Source organism: Enoplosus armatus, chromosome 14 (assembly GCF_043641665.1).
Source record: "Enoplosus armatus isolate fEnoArm2 chromosome 14, fEnoArm2.hap1, whole genome shotgun sequence".
In the NCBI taxonomy this organism is placed as follows: domain Eukaryota; kingdom Metazoa; phylum Chordata; class Actinopteri; order Centrarchiformes; family Enoplosidae; genus Enoplosus; species Enoplosus armatus.
In genome coordinates, this window is record NC_092193.1 from 4709472 (window position 1) to 4729020 (window position 19549).

Below are 19549 nucleotides of genomic sequence, written 5' to 3' on the forward strand. Positions count from 1 at the left end.
TGTACACACAGCATACTCCAATGTATGTATTCCCTCCCCAGAACATCACACAATCTGAGACAGCTGGTCTGGAATATACTGCAGTTTATTCTTTCTAACTGATGTGTTATATTACATATTAAAAACATCAAGTAAAAATGGCCACATATATACACAGCAGCAGAAGCAGGAGTTTGGGCTGAACTGAGCAGGACACTGTTGTGCTTTTAATTTCTACTTGGCTGGGGACGAAAGACAGATAATCCTTGTGCTACACACATCGTACGTGAAACGAAGCCACAGACGCGCTCAAGTGTTAACCTGTCTGTGTTAAAGGTTTTAGATAGATACCCTATTCACCATAATGAGCGCAGTTAGCAATGTCAGCAAATTCATATAGTAGTCTTATTAGTCTTAGTCTTATTTAAGAGTAACTTAACACTCCCTGAAAATCTTGCTTTTGCTGATCTCCGGTGGTTTCATTTCTCGCCTTGCTGCAGTGATGTACAGGTGTACTCCAGGACCCAGTGACATCGACAGTGATGCTGGGACAGGCTTGAAACTTTCAACCAGAAAAGGCAGCAAAACACTGGTTTACAGTCTGATGTTAAGTTACTGTTTAACAAACATAATCCTCCGGGAGATAAGAAATTGTTGACACCCGAGGTGGAAAATCAGCTTTGTTTTTAATTTTTTTTTGTCAGCCAAATAGATTTTTAAAACATTTTTCTAGCACCAAATGATGATTTGGTGCCAAAGTTTCTAGCAGAGTAGACAAATATACCAGCGGCCGGTGTTACTTTCCCACCCTGTTAACACCTGATTGATATATAATAAATCTTAAATCTTTGCATCTCAAGAAACTTGAGGTTACTACAATTTCAGTCTATACCTTAATATCATCTAGTGATATTCATGCACAGGTGAAAATAAAGCATCTATGCACTGTACCTATTTTAAATGTGAACAATCCCACAATGTGCACAAACGACCACCGTGTCACCTTTTTTGCCCAACAAGACAAAAGACCTCTGTCTGTTATATTATCATTCTGCCTTGGTCCACAGGATGTACTATTGTTGACCCCCACCTAAAGCATAGTATTGTCATTTAAATGTAGATATAGGCAAGGGTGATTGGAGCTATAACACAACAAATCGAAAATCACACATACAGTACACTTGTAACAAAGATCAACATAGAAATAAAAGACAAAAATATTAAGAAATAAACTCCTTCAAGATATGGCATATACTGTAGAATTGAACCTAATGAAACTACTCATTTGCCTTGAAAGAAAAGATCTGCAAACACTAACTGTGGTGTGGTGGTGATATACTGAAGGTCTTTGTAAACATTCTCTGTTCTACGCCTCTGATTCCGATTGATCGGTGGCGACGCTGCCGTTCAGCTCGCCCGGTCCTGTGTGCTCCTGGATGTCAGTCATCTCTCCGACGATGAAGGTCGGCTCCCCTCCTTTGCTGTTGGCCGAGCCGCTGTCCGGCTGCTTGGCCGCCTGGTTGGTCAGGGTGGGCTCCTCATCCAGCCTGCTGGAGATGGACCAGTAGAGGTGAGCGTCGAGTCTGGCTGCAGCCAATGAGAGCTCTCGTGCTGAGCAGGAGGGCGTGTCCACCTTGGGGTCGGGGAAACATGGGAGCTGGTTAATTACAACTCAGATGTCAACTTGATGAAGACATTAGCATTGCCAAGATGGAGTTCTATTTTAGTTAAAGAAATAGTTCTACATTTTGGGAAGTACACTTATTTGCTTTCTTGCTTGAGGTTGCCATGGAAACAGCGTAGACTCCAGGAAGTCACTGCTGCACCTGGTGGAGGATTGTGTTACCTTTGGACAGAGCCAGGCTAGCTGCTTGCTCCTGTTTCTAGTCTTTATGCTAAGCTAAGCTAACCAGCTGCTGGAGGTAGCTTCATATTTAACAGACATCAGTGTTCTCACCTAAATCTCAGCAAGAAGGTGAGTGAGGTGAGGAAGTGTACCTCCCAAAAAGTCAAACTATTCTTTTAAATGTTATAATTTACTTTATCAGTTTATCCTTTCCCCCCCCACCTGCCTCGTCTCTCTCTACAACTCTGGGTGCTTCTATAGAAGAAAGGATCTTCTTAAACTCAGTTTGAAGCAGTTGTAAAGGGAGGTCATGGGTGATCAGCTGCTTTTTATTAGATTTTTAGTGTATTGTTATTGTATTACTGTTTGTGCTCTGTGTTGTTTTGCACATGTTTTCCTGTTGAGTTGTATGCATTTGTACAAAGGCTCATCTAGGCATATGTTATAAAAGCTTTGGTGTGTGGCATCGGTCTATGCTATGTACTTGTCCCTACCAAAATAAACATGAAAAAAAAAATACTTGAGTTAGTTCCTGCAATGCCCAGCATGCCTTTCAACAACCCCAAGAGAACAAGTGTGAGAATTCAGCTGTTGGTTATACATGTAGGTGGAGACAGGAATAGGGATAACAGCGAGAGTTGTTCCAGTTTTCCTCACTCAAACACTTTCGGTTAGATTCTTGTCTTCTGTCGGTGGAAGAACTGGTATGTTTACCTCTTCTGATAAATTGTTAAACTGAGGAAAAGGGATTGACACCAAAGTTTGACATTTATAATCATGTTTTTGAAGCGTTTTCTGACACCAAACTTCATTGTGACTACGCTGCTGATACCTGAACATGATGTGACATAGTCTGTCTGTCCAGCAGCAACAGTTGTTCAGTTTTAAAATAAAATTTAACACAAGTCCTTAGCTGCTTTCTTTTACAAACGGTTTGATCCCTATTTCATATGAGACAGCTCACCCAGGATACCAAATCAAGCACCCCTATATTAGCCTGTGGTTTGTCCTTACCACCCCGGCTTCGAAAGACGTTACCTCAAACGTGTGGTGAAAGGCTCCGTAGTCGATGTCAAAGAAGCCCTCTGCCAGAGACATCATCGGGCTGAACCTGTGACCCCAGCACACCTCCTCCGCGAGATAGGAGCTCCTCGCCTGGCACGTCATCCCTGCACACAAACAAACACAAGCATAAAGATGAGCGCATAAACTCACTGCGCCTCCTAACGTTTGGTCAGGCTCTTGTGATACATACAGGAAACAACAAGGATTGTCTGTGCTTGGCTGTGGCAAAAATCTGAGCAGGAAGTCAAAGCGCCAAACCTTAAACTGGCAGCGATAGTTCATTTAGTCACAAACAATTTAATTGACAAGCTGAGTTATGACTGTCGCCTACTTCTCTGTAACTCTCCACAGCACTCTGACTAAAGGAATCAATATTTAGAGTAGGCAGAGAGGCCACCTTTACCTCACGGAGACGCATCATGAATAGCTCCGATACACTGAATTCCTGCCAAACAGTGAGAAACACATTATCCTCTCAGAATGAATTTGACGAAGGCGATATAAGAAGAGGATAAAGAAAGCGAGATAAACACAGCCTGTCCAAATCCGTTCAGGGTACAGGTAACTGGCGACTTGTTCCTGACATCAACAAACATATCTGTTTGGATTTTGTAGTTTTCAGACAGTACGACAAGTACAAGTCAGCGCAGCCAGCAGCATGAAATACAGCCATAAATATAACACAGAAGTTAAACTTGGCTTCTAAATATGTAATCTCTGAGGAGATGAGCAGAGATAATACGTTGAATGACTTTCCCACTTAATATACTGTAAATCCAGACTTCTTAAAGTCTTGATAAATTTTATAAAAGAAACCTCTTGGGCGGTGTTTTGAGCCTCAGAAATGAGAAGTGAAATGTGTGTGAGCCAGAGCAAAGTTCTAAGTAAGTATAACGCGACACAGTCACATTTTAATTTCAATTTCATTAACTGACGATTTATCAAGTGTGACTAACAGCGAGTTAGTCCATACGGCGTCAGTGCCTTGCTCAAGGGCAGATGAGTGTTCACTGACACACACTGGCTGTTGTGGATGGTCTCGCTGCCTGCTAATGAGAAGTGATGAGGACATACAGTTTAAGAACACAAACACATCCACATGTCCTCTGAAGATCACTTGCTCCAGTAATTACTCTCCAGTTTTGTTCCCTGTTACATAACACATTCACTTACGTACTTGTATCTAAATATATATGTATATTTCCACCGTAATCACAACATCGTAAGGCTCTAAAAGCTTCCTGAAAGACTGAAAAGAGATGGAGAGCTCTCAGACAAAAAGAAAATGCAGATGTAAACCCAGACATCCTGGAAGGGGAATTTCATTTTCTAATGGGCCGGTTTTTCTTTCTGTAAAACAGTGATGGTATTACTGTAACATCAGACAGTTGTATGCATCTGCAAGATTCATTTCCCAATGCTCAATTTTCGTAGTTGCAGCCAAACATGCATTTACGACATAGAGGCCATTAGAACGTTGCAGTCAAATTGAATTGCAAGGTATTATATCCCCATACAGCAATACAATGCTGTTAAGTTGTTATATTTTATAACATTTTTTTTAATCATTTTAAATCACAAAATCGCCTACAACACATCATATAAAACCCTTGAGTAATAAAATGGTATTATTTATTTGGCCTGTGCCTCATCAGCTCAATATAGCTTCATTTATTTTTGCCCAGTGAGTAACTGTGTATTCATTCACTGCACGATGGTCCATCGCCCACATTTTCATTTCATATGCTAACATGGAAATGCATTCCTGCTCAGTTATTTTTATGTTGCATTTTGTGATTACAAGATTACTTGCCAGTTGCCTCTACCATCCCCTCCAGGATGACCACTATCTCAAAGTCCTCCTTCTCCAGCTGGGACTGCGACATGTCCCAGAAGGGTGAATGTGCGTCAATCTCGTGGGAGATCACCAGCGGCGAGACCAGGAAGAGGCGATCATCACCTGTTTCGAAGCCCACGCTGATGTCTGTCTGGTCCAGCGGGATGAACTCACCTGAAGGAGACAATAAAATGGGAGGTGAGAAAAGGGACGGGAAGGGAGGAAGAGTTCAGATGAGAGCTTTTGAACAGACTGCCACAACCATCACATCAAATTTAACAGCATAACCATAAGCAACTCTATACTTCTCAAAAACACTCTACTCAATTTAAGGAAACACAAGTCATTTTAATTAGGTTGTTATTTTCCAGGTACTGCGGTTGGCATAGTGGAAACAGCAGTAGTTGTAGTAGTCATCATAGTAGTCACATTAGTTTTGGAGTAAAAAATGATTTATTTGTTATCTGGTAGTCTCACCCTCCTGAGTCTGTTTGGACTTGATGAGCTTGGCCCTCATGTTGGCCCCTACGATGTGGGAGCTCCGAAGGTCGCCCACCCTGAACATGAGACAGAGCTTGTCGTCTCTCAGAGAGATGACAGCGTGTTTGGAGAACACCAGCGTCTCCGCCCTTTTGTTGGGCTGTGAGATCTTCACAAACATACAGCCGACCTGGACAGAGGGGAGGGAGCCGAGGGAAAAACACTCAAATATTTTTATTCCAAAAAAAGCAGAAGATTATTGAAAAATGAATAACATCTCTTGTTTTTCATAATTAACACTGACGTAGATTTTACAGCTTGAGTGCTGAATACAAACCACGCTCATTTTTTCCATAGAGCTTGCTATTTCCAGTGTTCACTGTTTAAAAACAGGATCGACACTTGAATTAACCTCGGACTCAATCATTTTTTAATACGCACAGTAAGACAGCCCACGTTTCAGTCAGCTGCTAATATGGCATGTTTCCAGCTCGCAAACATGTATAAACATGATTCTGCTTGGACGTCGTTGTGTGGATTCGTCCTCATCAAAAGAATGCTTACTTCGTGGGAAAAAACTCCAGCTTCATCAGCACTTTCAAAGATAATTTTCTTTCTCAGGAAGCATGCCATCTGCACCGAATTAGTGTCATTTCGTCTGCATAGTATTCATGCATACACTCCTCTCTCTAGTCTCAAGAACAAATTTCATATTTAATTCATATTTTGATTTGATTCAGGCGACTGGAGGCCTCCTTCTTATCAAACTGACTCAAGGCAGACAGTATTTACATGTCGGGGCCTTTCAGAAAGGTGCTGTTTTTGCCAAATGGAATTAGATCATGTGACTAACATTTGACTTAGAATCTGAAAGCCAGTTTAATATGCTTTTTATTTTTCTTTAACCTGACAATCGACATACAGTAAATATTAGAAGTCCTCACCAAGGTCAGCAATAATTCTGTGTTAGTACGGCAAAGACATCCATGTTTTATATTTCCTATATTAAGGTTCTTATACACAAAAATATATCAGCAAATATCATCATTCATCATTATAATATCCTAATAATAATAATAATAATAATAATAAAATTAGTTAGATGTGGAAATAAGTCTGCCCAAATCACCATGTATGATTATGTCCTGTAATTTTAGGTTTCATAACAAAATATTAAAACATTTGATTTAGAATTTCCTCTGTATGTGAAATTATTAAAACAATAATCTTCTAATAATATGAATCAAAATACGTAATACCTACAAAATAATCTGACTCTGATCATTTTTGATATTGCTGAATGAACGACTGATTTCTACATATGATTTCCCCATTTCTCAGTCATGTATCAACCCTGGTGCTCACCATGAAGGCGTTGACCATTGAGCCCAGTATAGCTTGCAGCAGCAGCAGTATGGTGCCAACTGGACACTGGTCGGTGATGACACGGTGGCCGTAGCCAATGGTGGTCTCTGTCTCGATGGAGAAGAGGAAGGCCGAGATGAAGCCGTTGACATTGTTGACGCACGGCGTCCACGTCTCATCCTCCAGATGGTCCAGATCACCCCTTGGGAAGAAAATAAGGAGAATGTGTGAGAAAGGGAAGGGGGGGAGGGGGTGACAAAATAGGTGTCAAGAGGGAAAAATAGACAGAGAGTGAGAAGATTTATATTTTCAGAACGGAGGTGCAGAAATGTATGTATGACGACCCATCTCTCCTTTTATATTTCTATAATTCTTTTAATCAATAAGACGTAATCCTATTCCTCATGTTAACCGTGATCAACTTCACATTCATGCTGTCACTTTTTCTTGATGCTGCAGAAATCTACTTATTCCATTATATATCATCACGTACGGCATCTTCACTATATCTGCTGGTTTTCCAGTCCTGCGCCACTAAGAGTCTGTAGATTTTCTCTCAAACAACTCGCTACACAGGCTAATGTCCCTGATTAACACAGCTCCGGCCAGAGAGGGAGAGCTAATTATTGAAAGTGGTGTTAAGTAATTTATATAATCTATGACTTTTATTGACCTGTGTTGGTGACCATGGAATTGCAGCAACACCGACAGTTCTCTGGCACAGCTTAAGATGGCCTGTAATTGATATAAAAAGGTCAAGATTTTATGAGACGAATACGTTAGCTAATTAGAGCGGGGATCCAGCAGACCCATCTTCTTGTGAAGAGGTAACGCATCACGATGAAATACACTGTAATATTAATATTGCTTTGTCATCTGCTTTTTTGGCTGAAATGTTTTTTTGCCTTCGCTGCAGAAATGTCTTGTAATGATGGTCACTCACTCGCAGCGTCACCTTCCGTCTTTGCGCAGTTCGCCTCGTGATAACGTCATTAAAGGAATAGTTTGACATTTTGGGAAATATGATTATTTGCTTTATTTGATGAGTTTGATGAGATGAGTTGTGCCTGGCTTGCACAAAGTCTGGAAACTGGTGGAAACAGCTAACCTGGCTCTGGTAAAAAAAAAAAGGTTAAAAAAAATTCTGTAAAGCTCAATAATTAGTTTCAGTTTTTGTATGGCTAAGACAAAGCTAAGCTAACCATCTCCTGGCTGTAGCTTCATATTTACCATACAGACATGAGAGTGGTAGTAGTAAGGACAGTCCTGTTCTTGGTGATACAAATTTTGCCACACTGTCTGAAAGGGATTTTTAAAATCAATCAAATACTCTTGTCATTTTGAACTTGCTCATTGTCATTGGGATGTATTCAAGCTGAACGAAAAACTTCTCTATGGCTCAGGACCAAAGAGATCTACATAAATAAACTTGTTTCAACACCTTGCTCAACAATCTTACCTACAGTAGGCTATGAGGTACCAGATGGCCCCGAAGAAGAGCCATGTGACAGCGTAGGCCATGACGAAGACGAAGAGCGAGCAGCGCCAGTTGAGGTCCACCAGCGTGGTGAAGATGTCAGTCAGGTAGCGGTAAGTCTCCCGCATGTTACCGTGCTGCACGTTGCAGCGACCGTTCTTCTCCACGTAGCGCTGTCTCTTACGCCGAGTCCGGGCTGGTGAGGAGACGAGGTGATGGGGAATCATGTTGAAGAGGGAAGGAGAGAGGAGAAGCGACACAATCTGGTTACAGAAGTTAACAATATAGAAATATGTAAGGCTGAAAAATGGGAGATCTTTCCCTTGTGCAGCGTGAGTTGTGGGTGCTTTTCTATGCTTGAAACAAAGGTGTCTCAGTTTTCTTAACCTTAGGTTCCAAGAAACCCTTTCAAAACCCCAAAAACTTCAGAAACACATACAAGGCTGCCTTTCAGAATTTCTGAAAAGTTTTCCTTTTTGAAAATACAACTCTGACTGCAGTCAGAGGATGCAAGTTGAATGAAGGCATGTAGAGATTGGAGGATAAACAGGAAGGTGCCAGGGGACAAAACTACTTAGAGAGATGCAGTGTGGCTCAGAGGAAAGTCACGCTGGTGAAGAAGGGATAACAGAAATGAAAACAGACAGGTGAGGAAAAGAGAGGAGATGAAGTATGACGGGACAACATCATCAAACACTCGGAGAAGAAAAGCTACAACAGTGGACTTAAGTTATTGTACAACCCTGACGGCAATGATGTTTTTTTCTATGTAGAGACTGGTAGCCTTTTTAATGTGGGTGCACCCAGCCAGAACTGAGCTTATGATACAAGCAGGATGCAAAACAATGTTGTTTTTACCACTTAGATCAACAACAACAATGGATATAAATCAGTGTGCATCCCAGTCAACCTATAGAGTCACGTCCCAAGGTTTACAGTTCAGCCCATAACGTCAGTCTCTCTGCCTTTTCTATGATATTTATACGTTGATATTTTGGTTCAAATTGAAGGCTCCAAAGTTCTTGCTCTTTGAGAAAGTGACACCAAACGTGACATCTGCCACTGGTGTTTTGATTTCCACAGGTCCACTGTACCTTTATTGTAAAAATTGTCTTCCTCGCACAAAAACAGTGAACACCCAGTTCTTCAATAACAGTGTTTTTAGGTTTTTGGGCTGACTTTTCCTTTCACACAGATGTGCAGCAAAGAGGACAGAAACTGGAGCAAATGAAGAGCAGAGCTACTGGGGAAGCCTAATGAAAAAAGCTGCGCAAGACTGTCAAAATTGCTGAGGGATGAAGCGCTGCAGCACGGTCCAAATTAGAGGAGATTCACAACTATTGCAAGAGAGATGGGGAGGAGAAGGAGGTGCACAAATTAAGTCAGTATACAGCGTGTGTGTGTGTGTGTGTGTGTGTGTGTGGAGTGGGTAGTAGCTCCCAATCTCTGGAGGAGTTAAAGGAGTCAGTAATGATGTACTTGCAACCTCCAATCAATTTTCTCCAGATGTGAATGAAGTGAATAGAAAGCAGCCAAAACATTTATTTCATCATTAAATAGGCCATGAAGGACAGGAAGTCACTCACCCCACCCGAATCGTCCCCTCTCCTTCTCCGTCCCCTGGGTCTTCTTCCTGAGCTGATTGGCGTTGGCCTCCCGCTCAGCCAGCTTGGCCTGGAACGACCTGTTGACCTTTGCCAAGGACGGCGGGGACGGTGCCGTCTCTGTGGTGACGACGTGGCCCAGCTCCTCTGATAGGTTGAAGACTCCCGTGGAGGCTGTGGCCTCGGTAGCCACCTCCACTTCTTCCCCTTCCCCTTTCTCCTCCACAGGGAGCGAGAGGGAGTCCGGGCGGGACGGGAAGACCGAGTTCTCCAGCGCCATGGCCTGTGTGTGTATGTGTGTGTGTGTGTCAAGTGTATTAGCGTGTTATTGATATCCTCCCTATGGCAGACTCTGTCCAGTGGCTATTGATTGGATCATTTGTTTGCTTGACTGAAGCCTGGAATATAGGAGAGGAACACAATGAACTGTCACAGTAATTCACTGACAAATGATTTTTTAAAAGAAATAGGAACTACTTCAGGAGCTTTTCAGCGCCTCTGTCCCTTTAATTTCTCTTAAGATACTTTTGCCTTTTCTACATTAACAACAAGACCTGTAGGTTCTGTGTTGCTTACCATACAGATTTGACTTCCTGTCTCTGCCTGTTTCATAATTTCACAACCTTTTACAGGAAAAATGAGCATTAAATGAAGATGGAAATCACAATGCATTCGGTTGATCTTCCTGAGTTTTGTAAGTCTTTGGAAATAGACATGAGGGGAGAATAAACGTGTGTTAAGATAGACTAATTCTGGAGCACAGTGTGGCATATACACATTACAGCCACGTTCACTGCATGTTTCATAAAGCGCCTTGGGGTAGGTGTGTGTGTGTGTGTGTGTGTGTGTGTGGTCCATGAACGTGTGTGTTGTATAAGTGCATTTACTGCTATGTTAAAGGTGGTGGATTTATGCTACAGGCCTGCTGAGATTTCTTACATAAGTCCCATATAAGTGTAAGAAACAGTGTGGACAGTGAGACATAGTGTGTCTCTGAGATATGTGCACAGTAAAATGGAGTCCTAGTCCTCTGTAGCCTTGGCTGATGTGCGTCCATTTGGACAATTGGCGAATGGACGCAAGAGGAGACTGATAGTGACAATCATGATGACGCACTACGCCTGATGGATGGATCAGAAATAGCCTTGAAAGGGTGTCTGTTAGCCAGCCAATGGGCTACAGAAAGCAAAGGGCTAAGCTTGTGGATTCATGTCAGACAGCTAATAATGAACACAATCTTACCTGCTCAGTGTAGCAACTTGTAGATGTATAGGACCCGGATTTGGCAGATGTTTTATCATAAGAAAAACGAAAATCTGGTCCAAGAACGAACCGCGATTGGCAGCCTCGGTTCAATTACACCCATTTCTGGTGTTTACCAGCGACGCAGCTTCGGTCCACTCCTGTTCGCTTTTTCCAGGAAAACAAAGACCACCTCGATCCGACCTCAGCATTCACAGTAAATAGAAAAGCGAACACACCATCCACTGAATAGTCAAGCACAAAAAAAATGAAAACCCCGACAAAAGCAATTCAAGTACAATTATTTCGGCATTTGTAGAACATGTGTCGGGCAGTGGACGTGCGAAATGGTGGCAACAGGATAACCCGGCAGCACGGAGAGCTCCATCATCTGTGCATCTGATGGAGTCAGTCAGGTGTGGAGCCACTGAGCGGCGGAGGATGCTGTCATCAGCCCAGCCCCTCTCAACCCTGCCTGCCTCAGACGCTTCTCATTTCCACAACAGAAGGGACAGTCGTCTCCCTCCTCTCCGCCGACTGCCAGACCCTCAGCATCTGCACACAGTTCAGAGATGAGACGATAAACCTCTCCTATTTCATGTTTGGGCAAAATGACTGATAGAATATCATACAGAGTAGCCTATAATAGAGATTATTTGGATTTTCTTTTTAATGCAAATCTGTGTTTGTATTTTTGCTCTTCTACAAGGAAATTATTTTGATTATCCTTAAAACGTGATGAATTAATTGATATAGCCTTTTTCACATGTGAAACAACTTCTACTGATGTCAGATACCGTCGCGCGCTGCATTGTATCAATGTTTTATCAGTGCCTTGATTATAATTAGCGTCATATTCATTAACCGCTATTCGGCCGCCGGCCTCTAGGTGGTGGTATATGTGCTCACTGAAGCCGCTTAGCGGTCTTCCTTTTCCAAGATGTCGGTGTACGGGCCAGTGGTGAAAATTCACCCCGTCGTTCTCTCTTCTATCTGCGACTCATACGAGCGAAGAAATGAGGGAGCGAGTCGTGTGATCGGGACTCTGTTGGGTAAGCAAGAAACTTCACATATTTGTCCTCCGTGAGGTGGACCGCCCTCTGATAAAACGGGGGGGTGGATTGCTAGCTAATTTTAGCTTACCTGCTAACGCATGCTGGCTAGGTTCAGTCCAGCAGTAGTAAGCCTACATCTGGCTAGCGTTAGCCGCTGTTAGCTAGCCAAAACAGCTAGGTTAGCAGCATCACTTACAACAGCTGGCCGTCCGTTCAAATGGTAACACAGATGGAAACATTGACTATCTGCCAACGCATCTAGCTAGCCTTTTTTGATTATATTTGTATTGATATGACATGACGTTAGCAATCAGGATTTAACGTTGTTGTTAGCGTTGATGTTAGCAGTTGTCGATGGTTCGTCATGGTTTTAGCCTAGCTAATAATGTGAAAGCGGCTAGCCTTAACGTATCTGTAACATTTGTTTTTCTCAGGTACTATTGACAAGCACTCTATTGAGGTGACCAACTGCTTCTCTGTCCCCCACAATGAGTCTGAAGATGAGGTATGTTGTTAAACTCATTATTGTGCTGTTGGACATCTCCAGATAGAATGTCAGAATCAGAAATACTTTATTGATCCCCGGTGAAATTACACACATTTTATCAATCCCAATGGTAAAATTGTAGTGGTTCAGCAACAAAGTGGCAGCAATCATAAAACAAACACTATATAAACGCTGGAGGTAGATAAGTAAATTAAGAAAATAGCATTTAATTTGAAACTTACTGTACTAAAAACGTACTTTAATCCTGAATATTTATGATTGTCTGCTGTAATACTCTGCACAAGGTTTGTGCAAGTTTAGTAGATTATATATGTTGAAGTCTTTTATTGGTATATAAGGTCAATATGTCCTAAAGGTAGTTAACAGTCAGACATCTTGAAATTTCATAGAGGATTGCAATTGCCAGTTTGTCCTGCATGATTCCCACAGGTTTCCTTCACAACTGAGACATATTCCTGTAGGACTTTTTTTGTTAAGGAGTTGTAGCTATTGTATTTGTAAAGAAGAGAGAATATTTGTAACATTTGGGTCTGATAATCGATAGTGAAAATTAACATTGTTATAAACATTGTCAGACCTAAATGGCTGCCTCATACTGCATTGTGAAAGAGAGAAGATGAAGTGGTCACGTTTCAAATTTGGCCCTCTTTGCCAACAGGTTGCTGTGGACATGGAGTTCGCTAAGAACATGTACGAGCTCCACAAGAGGGTGTCGCCCACTGAGGTCATCATCGGATGGTGCGTCAGTAGTTGAAATTAAATTTTGAATTTCAAAGATTAAAAAAAACAAAAACAACTTTTTCTCACCACAGTGACATTTGTCCTCACAGGTATGCCACAGGCTTTGACATCACAGAACACTCAGTGCTCATTCACGAGTACTACAGCCGTGAGGCCTCCAACCCCATTCATCTGACCATGGACACAGCACTGCAGAGTGGCAAGATGAACATCCGCGCCTATGTCAGGTTGGCTGATCTTCCTGCCATAGACTCTTTGTTTATGTGATCAACTACAGACTCAGAGTGTGTGTTTTGAATGTGCTTGTGTATCTCCTACACAGTGCGCAGATGGGTGTGCCAGGAAAGACAGTTGGTGTGATGTTCACCCCACTGACTGTCAAGTATGTCTACTATGACACTGAGAGGATAGGCGGTAAGAATACAAAGAATAAATAAAGATGACTGTTTGGAAACAAAGGCTTCCTGACTAAATATCTGTGATAGTGAAATTGTAATGTCCTTTTCCAGTCAATATATTTCTCTCTAACTCTTATCTCAATACTTGGCTCTCAGTTGTAGTGCTGTACTCTTGACACTCCCATCTGTTTGTTGCAGTGGACCTGCTACAGAGGACACGTGTAACTCCAGGTCGCACCAAGGGGCTGACCTCTGATCTGTCCCAGGTGGCTTGCTCTGCATCCAGGGTACAGGACATGCTGACCACCGTGCTTGCATATATTGAGGATGTGCTGGTGAGTATTAGAACAATTGGAATGATGATGTGATTAGTCCATTGTTTCCATGTAGGAAATGAGTAGCAGTAGCTCCTACTTTTTGTTTTCCTGGTTTCCGCTATACCACTTCATATCAGCCTGTTGTGTCTGTAGAGACCATTTGTGAAGTAATCAAGTTTAACACTGATAGTGGCTGTAAAGGTAATGCTGTTCGATCTGTCTCAGTCTGGCAAAGTGACAGCAGATAACAGCGTGGGCCGCTTCCTGATGGACCTGGTCAACAAGGTGCCCACCATCTCAGCCGAGGACTTCGAGAACATGCTCAATTCCAACATCAATGTAAGTGCCCCGCTTCAGCTAATTTCTCATGTAAACAAGTACAACTTTTCTAATCACTGCTATTGGTTGTTTTTCCTCATTGGATTTAGTGCATCCCCTTCAGCCTCCCATTCTTTATTTACTTGCTGCACTCAGGGTTGTTCTTCGCACACTCCCATTGATTACAGGAGGCATTTAATTACACTTTGCTTCGTATTGTTAGTGCTCTCCTGGCTCCTCTCATACTTCTTTACTAAGCACTTGTCCTGCATACACAGCCAACTTAGTTGTTACATCTGTATTCAGAGGCCTGTCTTTCGGACCTCGTAGCGCTTTATTTTTGTTTGCTTGTAACGCTGTCGAAGGAGTATAAGCATGTCTCACTGATGCACTCATTTCACATCACTATGAATAATATTGTAACATGTAAATGTGTCTTGTTTTGTTGTTTCAGGACCTGTTGATGGTGACCTATCTGTCTAACCTCACCCAAGCACAGATTGCTCTAAATGAGAAGCTGGTGCTGCTCTGAGGGAATTTCTTTAAAGTGATTCATATTTAATTTTTGTATTTTTTTTTTTTTGGCTGAGATGAATAAAGATGTTAAACAGTCATACAGTGTTCACTCTAGATGTTGTCCTTGGTAATATTGTAATGCAATTTTGTTTCTCACAAATGGCTAATGAACATTACAGGAAGGTAATTTGGCTTTTTGAATATTCCTGAGTCACATATTAGACAGCTCACAATGCAGTTAACTCATTGCAGTGCAGCCCTCATAATGTAATATTGAGAGGTATTAAAATGTTGATTTTAGGGCTGCAACTAGTTATTTCTATTACTTATTAATTAGCCAATAATTTTCTCAGCTAATTGATTCATTGTTTGGTCAATAAAACATGAGAAAAGTGTCCTCAACCATTTCCTAGATCCTAAGTTGATGTCTTCGGACACCTTGTTTTGTGTACAACAGTCCAAAACCCAAGTTATTTGTTTTATGTTTTGTTTTTTTTGAAGGTGCACAATAGTGAATTAAGGCAGTAACAATTGAGTCTTAAACAAACAAATGTCTCAAGATTTTGATGTAAGACTGTTGAATTTTATTAATTCTCTACATAAATATACATTCAAATCAGAAGCAGAGATAAATCAGTCAAATTGCAAACCCCTTGTGACAGGCCATGCCCGGCCTGAGGTGAAGCTTAGTGCAAAAAGTGGGCATGAGGAAGTCACATTCGAGCCTATCTATCGGTAACGCATGTAAATCTACATTATCAGGAAAAGGCTGCTGATTTCTTATTGCTGAGTTGTTGCAGAATCACACTGGGATCTTCAGGACTTCGTTTCTGAGTCGGTGCCCTTGTCAGCTTTGCTCTGAGGCTTCAGCATCTTCTCCACGGCAGCGTAGCTCTTCACCGCGCGGTCGTACACGGAGTCTCCGGTTGACTTTGCGACGGCCACAGCCTGCTCCGGGTAGTAGAGGGAGGTGCTCACGGCCACCAGGCCCGCCGGGTAGATGAGCTTTTTAATCCTGGAGCCTCTGGCAAGAAACAACCCCAGGACACCGGTGAAGCCGATAACACCTGCCCGGGGATAGAAGTCCTTCGGCGGGTCCTTCAAGTAGGCGTAGGTGTCATTCCCAAACCGGGAGACACTTTGAACTTTGGGTTTAATTCTGTCAGAGGTCACCTGGTACCAGTCCGTGTATGGCTTTACTAACTTCCTGAGGGTGGCGAAACTCAGCTCCAGCTGACCGGCTTCAGGCTCCACATACCGAGACCTCTGCTGAGGAGCGGTGTACAAAGACAGTTCATCCCGGTGTAACGGGGCGGCCGCCTCTTGCTCCCCGTCTCCGGCAGCAGCAAACACGGTGACCGGCAACAAACTCAGAGCTCCCGGCATGGCACTACCTGTCACCTTCAACATGATCCCTGCGGGCCATGCATTCACTGCGGTGGCCGAGGAGGGACATGGCTATTACGCGAAGTGATAATCACGCCGCCTTTCAGTTGACATTTGACAAACGTTTTTATTACGCTTGAAAGAACAAACATAAACGCCAAGCTATTGTAAAGTCTATCCTATAGGTTTTTATTTGAAGTGATTGCTGATTAAGTGTGTATGTACATTACGTATTTGGATATTAAGGTTATGTCATTATCTAGGTTATTTAATTGGTGAAATACAATCACTCATGTTATTGTCAGGCAGCCTACTTTACTTCAGTATTTTCCCTTTTTTTTATACTTTTATTTTACTACAATATTTTGGGAAATAATGTAGTTTTGCTCCACTTAATTTATTTGGCAGCCACTTACTACACGCAGTCTCCTGTTAATAACATCTCTGTGACTTTTGTATTCAGTTTAACGTCCTTGTTCCTCTCCAGGTTTCATTCATCACATTCATTCATTTTGTTCGAGGGTTCCTTTTTCGTCGGTGACGTCACGGGTTCCCATGGCAGCCCGGAAGCCCGGCCGTCTCCAGGGAAACGGAAAGCGTCAACAGCAGCGCAGCAACAGTCCATATGTTCAGTTAGCCATCGCTATATTTACACATTCAGGCTAAAGCTAGTTTTTATTGGAAAGTTTCCCCCATTTTTACCTGTTGCGGTTGCGCGGGAGTTGTAGTTTTTAGAATAGCCTTGTAGTTGTTGCTTTTTGGGGATTAAAAAAAAGAAAGCGTTAACTACTTTTGTGCTGTTCCGAATGGAGTTTCATGGAGTATCATCCGTTCAGAACCTACAGGCTCTGTCGGACTTGTTGTCAACCCAGCAGGAGGAGGAGGAGGATGAAGATGAAGACTGTAAAGTAAGATTTTCACTGTTCATTTAGTTCACTCGGCCTTAATGCTGTGGTAAATGTCAATACTGTACACGCGTCTCGAATAGATGTAAAGAAGCCTTTATGAAAATCTAGCTATTTAATAGTTGTCTCCATTGGTTTTGGCACATTTGACTGTGTATTGATAATTGCCTTATAATCACTGCAGATTGAATCACTGGATGTCACTGGTGTTTATTTGAACTAAACTGTTGGTTTACAGTAACATCACTTAATCTCAACAGAATGTGACATCTTGTGCACGGCTGGGTCCTGGACACATTGGCCCCTCACCCAAAAAAGATAAAGAAGGTAAATGCTTCGTATTTGCTTCTTCCGTATAACTCCTATGTCATTTTAGTAACCCAGGTGGCCTGATGAAAGATACTAACATAATTCATGTGTGTGTGTATCTCTGTTTATTTAGTGTCAACTGCGTATGTGAAGAAGAGCAGCAAAGATATCTGGAGCGAAGAGGAGGTGGCTGAGGGCTCCCAGTATGATGATCTTGCTGACCCGCGGCCACAGCCTGAGTAAGACTACAGGGCAGAAAGAAACATAGACAAAGGGGTTCCCTGATGTATGATGGAAAAGCACACATCTCCTCTTTGAGCCTTTAAACCAAAAAGCCACACTGTCCCATGTAAGGGTTTAACTCACAACTTTCTAATTACGAAACTTTGTTCCACTTTTTAAAAAAAACAAAAAAACAAGCCAGTTCTTTAGTTATTACAAATCCTTGCCATGGTTACCCTTGTGTTATAAACTAATTATAGAAGTACAAGGGGGCAAGACTGCCTGTAGAAAAGTATTAATCACAATTAGAGACCACATTTTCCACTCTCCATTGACCTCAGCTGACACTCACTTCTGCTTGCGTCTTTCTGTTCGTTGTTGTTCCCCTGTTGATTCTGTCTAATGTGATGTCAAATGATTTTAAAGAGACTGATTGTGTGTTTTCGTGAATGCCTGCATGAGTGTGTGTATAACTTTGTGTTCAGGTATGAAATCATCCTGAAGCAGAGTGTGGGGACAGAGGATCTGTTCTTGGGCTTGAACGGAAAGGACCCATCCTCCATGTGCTGTGAAGCCATGCTGGTAACTTATTTACCGCCACAGGATTTTTATATTATCCCAGCCCCAAGAGTGGGCTGGTTTCAGATTATTCATTCAGCTAATAAACATTTTGAAACAATTTGTGGACAGTATGAAAAATGTTAAGGGGCATTAAAGCCAATTGTTGAGCAGCACAGACAAGGCAGAGTAAGTGTAACTGTTTAGAAAATCACATCACAGTCAAGAATATTACAAATATTTATTTTTTGCCATACAATGACAGAATCCAGGAAAGGAATTTCACTTATACAGCCTTACAGTTTTTTTCAGACCCTGCATTACAAGTGAAAAGGCTGTGTAATAGTGTGAAAATTACATAACTTGGGTCACACAAAACAAGTGGAACATTGGTGTCCTTTCTGAATAAAAGTGAAGATTAAAATGTGCACAGTGTATATTATTAAAGGTGCTGACATTTCCCCACCCTTAGGTGAAAATCAAACTGCCAGACACTAAAGCAACAGATGTGGTCCTGGATGTAAAAGAAAAGTTCCTTGATCTACGCACGCTAAAATAGTAAGGGATGCTTTGAAAATGTTCACTTTCATTTTTAATCCCCAGCAGCAGTTCAGACCAAAAGCTCCCATTTCCAGACATGTCCTTTTAATCAAAGGTTCACATCGTGATCTGAGCTTTGATTGCAGTTTCCCACCGCTCTTAACATCCTCCTCTCTCATATACACACTCGCTCCCTTGTGCTCTCTCAGTCTCTTTAACCTGTCTTCTCTCCTCTTTTCAGCAAACTGGGTCTTCACCTCCCACATCCGACCCACAGCCACAGAGGAAAGGCTCAGTTCTTCAGCGAGAGGGAGGAACTGGAGGTGACTCTACCAATGAAACGCCCCATGGATTTTATTAACATGCAATAAGAAAGAATGACAGCAGCCAACAAGTATTCAAAAGAGACAGAGTAGATCTGAAACCAGTGTGAGGTGGAGATGACACACACAGTTTATGGGTCAAAGAAAGAGGTGGTTAGAGAAATGATCAGCATATGCATCACCTGCTTGCTTTCTGTAATTTTGTGAATGTTGATTTCATGCTATTTTTACATCTGTTCCTACTGATTCTGACTATTAAAATGTCTTTCTAATAAACATGTTGTCTTTATTATTTGATAACCACAGGTGGTAAATCCAGGTAAGCTTTGCCCATCATTTTAGGCTGATACCTTTTATTAGGATGGTATAATCCTAATGCACATAATAGCTTCTATCGCAAACAGAAATTTAGAATAGTGGGCATTTAAGGGGAAAGGCATCCATGAGTGGATATGGTCATATTTTTAATATAATTGTTTGAAGTCTGTCTTAATGCAATATTCACATGGTCATATGTATGTTGAAAGAGTTATTGGTGACTGTGATCAATCCTTTTCT

The 19549-nt window shown here is 41.9% G+C and overlaps 4 protein-coding genes across 4 annotated transcripts; 2 read left to right on the top strand and 2 right to left on the bottom strand.

Moving 5' to 3' along the window:
- Positions 1 to 1345: 1345 nt before the first annotated feature.
- On the bottom strand, positions 1346 to 9933 carry kcnj9 (potassium inwardly rectifying channel subfamily J member 9). Its single transcript, XM_070918149.1, has 7 exons — positions 9636 to 9933; positions 8032 to 8245; positions 6573 to 6774; positions 5205 to 5397; positions 4704 to 4901; positions 2864 to 2994; positions 1346 to 1612 (listed from the first exon to the last, which is right to left on the bottom strand). The coding sequence occupies exons 1-7, from the start codon at positions 9931 to 9933 to the stop codon at positions 1346 to 1348; spliced, it is 1503 nt and encodes a 500-aa protein (XP_070774250.1).
- A 1889-nt stretch (positions 9934 to 11822) lies between these two features.
- Positions 11823 to 14846, top strand: eif3f (eukaryotic translation initiation factor 3, subunit F). The gene is made up of 8 exons (XM_070918150.1): positions 11823 to 11947; positions 12385 to 12455; positions 13117 to 13196; positions 13289 to 13426; positions 13522 to 13613; positions 13796 to 13932; positions 14140 to 14253; positions 14687 to 14846. Exons 1-8 carry the CDS (start codon positions 11836 to 11838, stop codon positions 14762 to 14764), a joined length of 822 nt encoding a protein of 273 aa, XP_070774251.1. The 5' UTR covers positions 11823 to 11835; the 3' UTR covers positions 14765 to 14846.
- Positions 14847 to 15363: 517 nt separating this feature from the next.
- On the bottom strand, positions 15364 to 16204 carry LOC139296840 (MICOS complex subunit MIC26-like). The gene is given in 2 exon segments (XM_070919377.1): positions 15364 to 16174; positions 16176 to 16204. Coding segments are annotated over 2 exon segments (639 nt in total). The 3' UTR covers positions 15364 to 15564.
- Positions 16205 to 16812: 608 nt separating this feature from the next.
- Positions 16813 to 19039, top strand: dnaaf6 (dynein axonemal assembly factor 6). The gene is made up of 6 exons (XM_070919646.1): positions 16813 to 17042; positions 17300 to 17366; positions 17482 to 17587; positions 18056 to 18152; positions 18601 to 18686; positions 18910 to 19039. Exons 1-6 carry the CDS (start codon positions 16941 to 16943, stop codon positions 19037 to 19039), a joined length of 588 nt encoding a protein of 195 aa, XP_070775747.1. The 5' UTR covers positions 16813 to 16940.
- The last annotated feature ends 510 nt before the right edge of the window (positions 19040 to 19549 follow it).